Here is a 10,715-nt window from a genome sequence, read left to right as displayed (position 1 = left end):
CCACCAGCAGTGACCCAACGCTCCTTCTCCTTGTACCTCACCAAACTTGTTCAGCCACACCCCTGCTCAGAAGGGTGTCAAGTGTCCTGGGGCTTGTCAGGGTGGTTTCCCACTTTCAAAAGCTGGGCTGAGGAGGTGTTCCTGCTGTAGGAAGGTAGAGGAGCCACTGAATTCTTTATCCTGGTGCTTCTTCCTTGAACTATCATTTCTCTGGACCTCAACATATTTTTTATATTCTTTATCCTCAACTGAATTCTTTGTCCTGGTGCTTCTTCCTGGAACTATCCTTTCTCTGGACCTCAAAATATTTTGCCCTTGCAAAGTGCAGATCTCCAGTATGGATTATCTTGCTCAAACCCTTCATTAAAGCAACACCAAGGAAATTAGCTGCCCCAGAGACCTGATGAAAGCCCAGAAAATGTTGAAAAGATTTAAAGGAGAAAAAACACAACTATTGACAGTGGTAAATGCATCTTAATTAAAGCCTTGGAATGCACAATTCAAATGCACTCCAGTCATCCTTTAAATCCCTGCAAAAGTTAATGAGATCAGTTTTTCCTACAGTCCCCGCTGATCCACAAAGTACAAAAATGGAGTGAGAACTGAAAATGAAATATTGTGGGTGCAGGGCTAGATGCTGATTGCATTTACAGGAGTATAATTGGAACAGGATCCCTTGCAGATCCTGCTGGCATTGTTCCAGGAAGCATGGCAGCCACTGCTGGGTTGTGCTGCAGGGGCAAATGTCTGGCCCTAAATGACTGAAGCAAAAAGTGATGATGAGGAAGTCTACCTCATGTTCCAAATGAAAATCAAATATCAGGTACACTGGCTTTTCTGCTTCTTCAGTCCAAGGGAGGATAAAATTACATCCTTGATTTATGAATAATAGAAGTTTGGTTGGGTTTTTTTATTTTAATCTAAAGAATCCCCAGAGTTGCACTGTTGCCAAAGCCTCTTGTAACTCAGGCCAACAGTGAGAGAGAGAGAATGTAACAACCCTGCAAATTCCCTTGCAGAAAACAGAGCAGCCTTGGTATCCCAAGGCTTGCAATAAACTACTCACCTACTCCCCTACTCACACACAAAAAAAAAACAAACACGAGGCTTCTTCATGTGTGCAAGTCTTTCAAGATCTATATAATCTCTCTTAATGCAGAAAGATCACAAGTTTGATTTAGACAGGGTCAGGGCTAGCTATTTGCTTAAAGCAAACGCTCTGTTTGCCCTGGGATAATCTGTGAGTGTTTCTGTGCCCACTTGTGCTCATCCTCTCCCTGTTCAGGATGTCTGCTCACACACTGGGAAATTCAGTGAGTGAAATCTAGTCCACAAAGGGCCCCACACGCCCTGGGCTGGTGTAGAGGAGATCTACACACACTTTCCAGGGAAAGGGGGTGAAATTCCTACCAGTGACCCTCAGGGAGCTTCTATGGTAAGAGTATCTGACTCATTTTCCGGGGCTGGATGTCAGACAAAACATCACACTGCTTCACTTCTGCAGGTGGATTTAGGGCACAGAGCAGTACCCCAGGAAGTGACACCTGCTTGGAATGAGACTTTGCAAAGGGACAGCCATCACAGTCTCCAGCTGCTGGGTTATTCCACAGCACAAAATTTCCCAAAGTAAAAATAACAGGTATATGCACATTGTGGCCTTAGGGGAGTTTGATGCTGTTTGGCTCTTACTGGGGAGGGTGGGGGTTGGTGGGATTTTTGGTGTCATGTTCTTTGTGTTTTTTTACATAATACCACTTAGCACTATTAATACTGCTGCTCATTAGGGAGCACTCTGTTACTTGTAGGAGTAAAGAGCTAGAGAAACCTCCTCAACAAAATCATAAAAGGGGCACTAGAAAAAGTTGGTATGGAAGAGCTGTAATTGATCAATTTTTATGGAAAGAAGGGGCAAGGGAATAAGGCAGGAAAAAATGTGTCACCTGAAGGCACATGCTGCTTTTTTGAAATGGCTGTCTGGCTTTATTATAGAATCATAGAATGGTTTGGGATGAAAGGGACTTGAAAGGTCACCCAGTTCCAAACCCCTGCCACAGGCAGGGACACATTCTACCAGGACAGGTTGCTTAAAGCCCCATCCAGCCTGGCCTTGAACACTTGCAGGGATGGTGCATTCACAATGCCCCTGGGCAACCTGTGCCAATGCCTCACCACCTTCATAGTAAAGAACTTCTTCCCAATATCTAACCTAAAACTGCCTTCAGTCAGTTTAAAGCCATTTCCTGTGGATCTGTCACTGTATCAAAAATCCCTCTCCCAGCTCTCTTTTAGGCCCCCTTTAGATACTTGAAGGCTGCTGTAGGGTACTCTAAACATTTTGCCAAAACCCGTTGATTTTTGAAAGATGCCAGTAAAGAGGTTTTTAGTTGTTTCAACCCCTTGAGAACATCCTGTTAGTATTTCTCCCATGCCTCTATCTTAGAGTAAATGAAAACCCATAAGCCCTTTTAAGTCTCTCATCAAGCAAGTTTTGGGCCCCTACAGGGTCCCAACCACCTCCTTCTTGCACGTTGGAGCACCTGACTGAGAAAGCTTAGAAAGATTCTCACCAGAACCTGTCAGTGAGATAGCAAATGTAAAGAAGAGCTCTTCAGGAGAAAGGGGGGAGCTGAAGACACCTGATGGAGTCCCTGCCTGTGTCACAGTCATGGGCCAGGCCGCCATGAGAGCTCAAAAAAAATAAAAGGAGGGAGAGTAATTAAAATCCCCTTCTCATTCTGTGTTAGTGCTTTCCATAGGTTAAGGAGTCTGATTCAGCAGCCTATGCAAGAAGGACCGATGACAAGAGTGACACACAATGCTTGCCCCATTCTTTCTCTGTGGGACATCTGAAAAGAGGATTTATCTAATCCCTTCCTACAACAAAATATTAAGAATGTTTTCCTCCAACCTGCAGTGCCCTGCAGTAGGAGTTTACCTGAGGCTGCAAGATGCCTCTGCTCTAAAAGGGACATTGCTGGGGCAAGGGAAAGGCAGCCATCACCTTCCTGCTCACCTGAAACATGTGTACACACACACAGAGCGAGGTCCACCCCCTCAGCCCTTCAGTGAGACAACATTTAATCTCCCAGTCTCCTAAATCTGTCAGCTGGTTATTTCAGCTGCACCACAAAGTCTGGCAACCAAGCCCTTTCCCTGGTCTTTCAAGCTTCTCAGCGTGGGCCAGCACTGCCTAGAGAGGATCTTCTAGAAACCAAGGACTTACACTGGATAATTCAACCACAGAGCTGAAAAGCTCTGCAAGCCACAGAGAGACAAAATACCCCTCTGCCCCTGTTTCTCTTCTTTCTAGATATCACCTAGAGAAAACTGATCCTCTCTAATGCCGCCCTTTCCTGTTGTGATAACACCTTTTATAAATGGAGGGTGTGATGCTCTACCAACAAAGCCAAAATGTTTTCCCTACTGGTTTTGTTCTACACAGCCCCCTTGGGTAGGTACCCCTGAAACTTCCCTGTCTCCCTCACCCAAACCCCACATCTCCCCATCAGGGGAGGCAAGACCCTGCAGCCATCACCTCTGTCAGGTGTCCACACACAGAGGCACAAATGCAAGCCAAGAGCCACATCCCCAGGGCTCATTGCCTGTTTCTTAAGTATGAATTTTCCCCATGATCCTTAAAGCACCTGACTGTAACTCTGCTCACCCCCACACCCATTTCCAGTGCTGTATCACATGTATCTGTCCATCTGTCCATGCTTCTGCCCAGTCCTTGAGGATCACAAAGCAAAAGTCCCTGTCTCATGCAAGACTGGAGCTGCTGTCACCAAGCCACAGCTTTGTGGCTGGGCTTCGAGGTATGTGGTCATCAGCAGGAAACAAAGTCTGCATCAGAGCTGTGATGATTCAGGGGGTTTTAGGGTGGTTTTTTTCCATCCCCACCAGCCAATAAGAGCACTCACAGAACCACTCCTCTGGCAGGAAGCAGGGCAGATACTTCTCTGGCAGTTGGGCTCCTCTTCTGGAGTGGTGGAGATGGCAGTGAACCTCCCCTGCAGCTTCACTGCACTTTGCTGTTTGGCAGTCTGGAGCTTCACTGGGACTTCAGGTGGTAAGAATGGAAAATAATTGCTGTTTTCCTTGTGGTTTACGTTCTGTGAGTGCTGCTAGGTAGTGCTCTGGTAAATAACAGCCTTTCTCCAAGTGCTGCCCATGCTGGCTCAGCACTGCAGGGCTCAGGCTGCAGCTGAAAACCCAACTGCTCAAAAGACTTTCTCCTTGTGTAGTGAACCATGCTGTCCAGGGATATCATTTAGGGGTTTTAAAGTCAATTTATGGTTTTAACTCATTTGTCAGTGTTTAAACTCTGCATGACCTTGATTATTAAATCTAAAGGCTGCGGGTAACAATCTGACTGCTAAGTACAGATGGACACTTGAGTGCAGATTAGCTGACTTTTAATGAAGCATTAACCTGTTTCATTTCTTTCTTTGCTGAGCAAGGGAACTCTCTTGATTGCAGCTGGCCTTAAATCTTTAGAATGGGAGCTGCAGACATGAGTGTTTTTTCTCTGAAGGTTTTGGTCCAGTACTACTGAATATATTTCAGTATTACTTTGGTTCACATATACAGAAAGAACTTAGGGATGATGTTGGGTTGTTTGTAGCTTGTTGTTTCTGCTGTGGTTTCCTTTGGGGGCTGCAGAGGCATGCAGGAACTCTGCCACATCTTAAATGTAAAGATAAAGCCCTAGCCTTGCTAGGGGGAGGAAGTTTTTAAAGGAGGAAGAAATGGGGAGGAGGTTTTCAAAGCATCTGGTGGGAAAAAAAAAACCCAACACGTTGCCATCTGCTTATTTGTTTCACTGCAGCCTGGGAGGGAGCAGCCACAGGATTGATTGCTCTCTCATACTGCAGGAACAAGGTTCCCAAAGCAATCCTCAAGGAGGAAAGCACAAGAGAGAGCCTCTTAATACAACATTCAGCTCGTATCTGCAAAACCAGCCCTTGTTTGCTTAATAACAGATGGTTGCCAGTTAATTTTGAGCAAGAAAAGTGTCTAACCCTACTATTGCCCAACAGAAGGAGCAGGAGGAGGGATGACTTTTCCATCTCTCTCTGCACATTTCCAAATCCAGGAGCAAGGATGGGCTCTGAACAGGAATGCTCTGGTCCTAAGCATCTCTCCCTAGAGCAGCAAGAGTTGTCTGCTCAGATTGTGAGATCACACACTCGTGCCCTCCGAGTATCGTAGGTGCCTGGCCAAGTTATGCTGTGCCTCTGCTCCCACACAGCCTGGATGTTTCAGGAATGCTGGGATGCCTAGAGCCCTGCAGTGCTATCTGACCCTCTGAGCCAAGTCTGCTTTGTGCCTGGAATGGGGCTATCACCTTACACAAATTCTAATTTTTAGGAAACGGAACTCAAGCCAGAGATGAAATGGTCAGAAAAGGCTGCAGAGAGAAAATGAGAATTACAGGTACCTCACACCAGAGAGTCTCTGGGGTTTGGAAATAGAGTACTGCAAACTGTTCCAAACACTGGAAGTGATTTCAGACCTGCATGTTTGCCATGCAGTGACCATCTTGAATGGGAATGAAAGCACACAAAGAAAACCAAATCCTAGCCCTAAGGAATCTGAGTCCCCAGAGGAAAACAGTGGGATAAAGATCTCCCACAAGGGCTCAGTAGATTTTATACCCACTTTGCTCTGGTATGAGTCATTTTCAACACCCAAGTTACAACAGGTGAACCAGGTAAAATGCTCAGTACCCCTTAGTGAAAGCTGGGGAAAAAATATAACCTATAACCTATCCCCTGCTTACAACACATGGTATATTGAGTCTACCTGTCTACAACACCTGCCCAGCTTGCTCACCTCTCCAGGTGATGCATTTCAGAAGCCTGGTCATGTGTGATACTGCTGGATCTCCCAGGCACTGGAGTCAGGAACGAGGGCTCCTGGACCCTGACTCTTGGTTTGAATAACACATGTAATAGTTTTCTTTCCATCCACACAGTGTGATTTCAGCCAGTCTCATTCACCCCATGCCTATAAAAGACGTCAGCATGACTCAAGAGGTTCTCAAAAGCCACAAAAGGACATTGTGTACAGATTGAAAGAGGCTGTGGTTATCACCTCCTTCTGCAAAGAACAGTATCTGATGTCAACATCCCCACCACTGCAACACCCGACTTTCCAACAGGTGTGAGAGCAGATATTCAAGCAAGGTGCTGGGGAGCAGCAAGAAGGGCCCAAGGCAGCAATCTGCTCTCAGCCTGGCAGAATGTCCCAGCTGCTAGGTGAGCTCAGGAAAAAGCTGGTCCCTTCAGCTGTTGGGTTGGTATTGATGGCACAGGAAAAAGCATGGCATTTCTGAGAAACAGGACAGCTGGCCTGCTGGGCAAACCAAGGCCCTGCTCTACCTGGAGCTTCACTTCTGCCTGCAGACAGGTCTTGCATGGCCTTCCTCAATCACCTGTGAATGCCAGTGCCTTAAACCCCTGTGAAAAGTTTTACCCATGAGCTGAGCATTGGGTGAGATGTGCTTGCCTGAGAAATGGTCACAAGCTTCTGTGACTCTCAAATTCCACCCTTGCTGCAGCAAGAAGACACCATCCAACAGAGAACAGTGTCTCCACATTTCTCTTCACAGAGAAAAGCAAGGCACAATTCTTCCCAAGAATATTTCTGGGTTTCACATTCTCTGAACCTCAGAGAAAGAAAAAACAATTCTTATCCCATTCACTGCTCCTGTGTTCACAAGTGGAATGCAATGTGGAAGATTGTTTACCTGAAGGGAATTGATGATTGGATTCTGGTGTGAGTGTTTTGATTCTCTGACCAGTTGAATCCAGGTGTGAGTGTCAGGACTGTGACTGACAATCACGAGATGCTGTGCCATGTGAGCAGAATTGAGTGCTTGGCAGATTCAGTTTAGATGTAATGTAATATAGATGTAATACAGTATAGAATAATATAGTCTAATAAAGTAATTAATTAGCCTTCTGATAAAATGGAGTTAGATGCATCATTCCTCCCCTTCGTCAGGGCTGAAAATATCATTGATAAATAGTCTTGGGACCTACCAGTGGATTCTGGGCTGTTGGGTGAAAAAACACCACAACATTTGCCCAGTGCTGGCTGCACACCCATAGTGCCAACACAGATCAGAGGCATGGCACAGGAGAGCTCACCACCTCCACAGCAGACACAAAGCCACCTGCACAACATCCACTCCTCTCCAACACATGGCCTGGGTCTCTCAGCTCCCACCTGCAAGAAAATACAGGGGTCATTAAGTTAGCTGGGGTATCAGCCAGGAAGAGAGATGGATTTGGACATCCTTGGGTTGAGGAGAGATGTGGAATTGAGTCTCTCCTCTGCAGGTCAAGGCGTAAACCCCTGAGCACTGTTACACATGGGCGCAGCAACTAACACCTGTGAGAAAGATGTGACAGTATAAGTAGGATGTGCATAAGCAACATGTGAGATAAATTTTTGTCACCTTCCATGCTGATGATGTTACACAATTCTGGTTTGGTTTATTTATTTTTTTTTAATAGACTTCAGATCATCAAGCTGCCCCTGCAAACTGGCTTAAGTACACAGCCTATGCTCTGTGCAGCTGGCTGTGGGTGAAAGATCTATCTGTGAAAAAAAAGCTGGAGGTGATAAAAAGCTTGACTTTCACAGCAGAATGAGTACAACCTCTGTGTGTACATGTGTGTGCACAAACACACCCAGGCTCGCTGCCTGCACGCACGCAGGGTCACCTCCTGCACTGGCAGCCCTTGGCATTAGCAGTGGCTGGATGCCACCTTTTGCAGGATTGGGGATTTTTTCTCTCTTCTTTGGTTTCAGAAGTGGGAAAATGGAGAGGAAGTGAAATGTAAAAGGGGGTGAAATAATGACATCAACTGTAAGCTCTGAGCTTCTTTTAAATGATTGAAAAATAAGCAGTGCGTGGGGAAAGAGCTACACAAGCAAGTAAAAATATACAGTAAATGGTTCTATGAACTGCTGTAATGTGAAGGATCATGGGTTAACCCCCACACTCCCCAATTTCCATTTGCTGCACACCTTGCTTCTCCACTCCATGACCTTGGTAATCACAGAATTGTTTGGGTTAGGAGGGACCTTAAAGACCATCTACTTCCAACTGTCCTGCCACAGACAGGGACACCTTCCACTAGATCACGTTTCTCAAAGCCCCACCTAGCCTGGACTTGAAAACTTCCAGGGATTAAACATGTACCAGTATCCTATCACCCTTTCAGTGAAGAATTTCTTCCTAACATCTGAATCCTTCTAACACAAAAACCTCAAGATGCCATCAAAGGTTTAAGGGTGGGGTGTGGGATAAAAACTTGTATCAGTAAGTAAAAACTTGTATCAGTAAGATAAGATGTGCAAATTAAGAGCAGCAGGACTCTCGAGCCAGTGTTTGATATATTATCAAAACTAGACTGCACTCTGAGCAACATGAGCTATCTTTATAAGCAGTTTCAAAGTTGGTCCTTTTATAAACCAGGAATTATAACAGAGACATTGAAATAATATTTGCGATACTTTGGCTTTTTCTAAGTAATTCTGATCTCTGCTTTCACTTCTAGCAGCATCTCTTTATGTCACTTCATTTCCTAGGACTGTTTCACCATTTCAGACATATAAATGAAAACTGCTTTGTAACAGATGTGGGCAGAGACCTTCTGAGGTACAAAGTAAAAGGGTTTAGCATTGGTTCAGAGGGCTGAAGCCCCCACCTTTTCACGCCCCTGATGTGTTTTACCCTGATGTTTGGTGCTGTTTCAGGTACACATGTTACACCACCCCACTCTACCATAAGACCTGGCTTCCCTGTCCCAGTGAACACCAACAACCCCGAGGTCCGCAGGGCCGCTCGCTTTGGGGTCTATAGGTACAACAACAGCTCCAATGACCTCTTCCTGTTTAAGGAATCACAGATAAAGAAAGCCATGGTACAGGTAAGAGCAGCAGACTCCTGATGGTTCTCCAAACCATCTTCTAACTGACCCTCCTACGGCATATCCAAGATACAAAGTCCCAGATCCTCCTCAGGGCTGCTAAAGCTGTCCCCTGGAGCACTGCTACACAGGAGGGCTCTGCGTGGGTGACACACAGTTCTCAGGTGTAGCACTTGATTCCTAGCCCAAGTTTTGGCATCTCTTTCCCCTGCCCTCAGTCTAAAGGATGAAACTGCTTTCTCTAGATAGTCAGAGGGCTGAAGTACATGCTTCATGTGGAAATCAAACGCACCGTGTGTGAGAAGAGGGATCACCCCAGCCTGGACAGCTGTCACTTCCAGAGGGAAAAAAACCTGCAACAGGTATGTGTTCAGTTTATTCGGAGTGCCCAGGAGGATTCTGCAGGGGATTCTTGGTATCTCTAGCTGTACAATCCCTTTTAGACCAGCTCTACCACGTCTCCATGTGTGTACAAGCCTCTCCTCTGCAGAGCCAGCTGGGGTGAGGCCAGGTTCTCACCTTTCATGCATCCAGGGCCAGCTCCTCCCTGCAGGGAGTTGAACCAGACACATCCACCTGGCCCATATTCCTGGGTGACTGAGGAGAGTGTGCAGAAATAGAGCAGGTGCTAAATAGCTTTCCTGGGTGGGAAACACTTTGCACAGGCTTTCCCACTAGACAAGATTACTTAGCAAACAGCACTTTTCCTAGGATTAAGTGGGCAGACAAAAGGATGCTGTTTTCTCCTGCCCCATCAAAGCCTGCAATGCTGAGATCAACCAGCAGACACCTGAACTTTCTCACCTATTCCCCTTTTATTCACAGATGCTGAGATGCTATTTTGAGGTCTGGATCACACCTTGGACACACAAAGTGCATATCCCTGTTGCCCACTGTCACCAAGACCTTTCCCTATGAGAGCCTGACTTCCAGAGAATCTCCTACCCTGAGTTTTTCCTTGCCTGGACTGCTGAGGTCAATACTGAAGTGGGGAACAGCTGTACAGAACTGCACAGAGCTTTTCTCTCAAAGCACATGGTTGTTTTTTCCTTGAGAAAGACTCTCAAAAGACAAGGCCTGCCTTGACTGAATCTCTTGCTATCCACTTTTGTATCTGTTTTTCCAAAACTAAACTGCACATGAACACATGTTGTCATTCATTTGCCGTCCATCCTCTGGCTGAATTCCCAAGCACTCCCAGGAAGCTCTGTTGCACTTGTCTTGTGATGAACTTTCAAAAGGCATGATGGAAACAAGTCTAAACCACAGCATGTGTGAATACAACACCTAGGAAAGCTTGACAACAGTGGGGTGGTTTGCCTGGGTATACATACACACACAAACACACAGGTTTTAAGATTTTCCAGTGCCAGGGAAATGGTCAGATGTGTCAGGAAGGCAAGAGGGAGAGCTGTTTGTTTTTTGTTTTTTGGGTTTTTTTAAGACAGAAGTATGGATAAGGATGGCTTGAAACACAGACATCCCAGAAATTACTCAGTCCAACGAGTGCTTCCACTTCAATTAAAGCTAAGCTACACTGTGGAAGGGCATGACTGCAAATGCCAAGGCTAATACATCTAATCATATTGCCAAAGAATAATTCTGAGGTTAAACAGCATAGTTCCACGCTCAGGTCAATATACAACACTTATTCTCTGGCAGACCACAGCTTATATTCAGGTTCAGTACAAGGATGGTCTTCTCTAGGTGGCCATCTACCATTCCTTCAAGTCTCCACTCTTCGTCCATGGGCTAATTATTGCTTACAGT

General features: G+C 45.7%; 1 protein-coding gene across 2 annotated transcripts; it reads left to right on the top strand.

Moving 5' to 3' along the window:
* Window positions 1-3,909: 3,909 nt before the first annotated feature.
* CST7 (cystatin F) lies at window positions 3,910-10,093 on the top strand. 2 transcript variants are annotated; one of them, XM_059840788.1, is made up of 4 exons: window positions 3,910-4,066; window positions 8,773-8,945; window positions 9,191-9,307; window positions 9,771-10,093. In XM_059840788.1, exons 1-4 carry the CDS (start codon window positions 3,994-3,996, stop codon window positions 9,861-9,863), a joined length of 456 nt encoding a protein of 151 aa, XP_059696771.1. In that variant the 5' UTR covers window positions 3,910-3,993; the 3' UTR covers window positions 9,864-10,093. The 2 variants fall into 2 exon arrangements, with proteins under 2 accessions (XP_059696771.1, XP_059696770.1); XM_059840787.1 differs by having other exon boundaries at window positions 3,918-4,069.
* Window positions 10,094-10,715: the final 622 nt, after the last annotated feature.

Source organism: Haemorhous mexicanus, chromosome 3 (genome assembly GCF_027477595.1).
Source record: "Haemorhous mexicanus isolate bHaeMex1 chromosome 3, bHaeMex1.pri, whole genome shotgun sequence".
Taxonomy (NCBI): Eukaryota; Metazoa; Chordata; class Aves; order Passeriformes; family Fringillidae; genus Haemorhous; species Haemorhous mexicanus.
The sequence above is the reverse complement of the archived record's forward strand: the minus strand, read 5'-3'. Positions and strand labels throughout refer to the sequence as shown.

What these genes read in the sequence shown, in the direction of transcription:
- CST7 (XM_059840787.1), top strand. Translation starts at nt 3,994, where the DNA reads ATGGCAGTGAACCTCCCCTGCAGCTTCACTGCACTTTGCTGTTTGGCA. An exon ending in CTTCACTGGGACTTCAGGTG is followed by an intron (nt 4,070 to 8,772) that starts GTAAGAATGGAA and finishes GTGCTGTTTCAG; the next exon opens with GTACACATGTTACACCACCC. An exon ending in TAAAGAAAGCCATGGTACAG is followed by an intron (nt 8,946 to 9,190) that starts GTAAGAGCAGCA and finishes TGCTTTCTCTAG; the next exon opens with ATAGTCAGAGGGCTGAAGTA.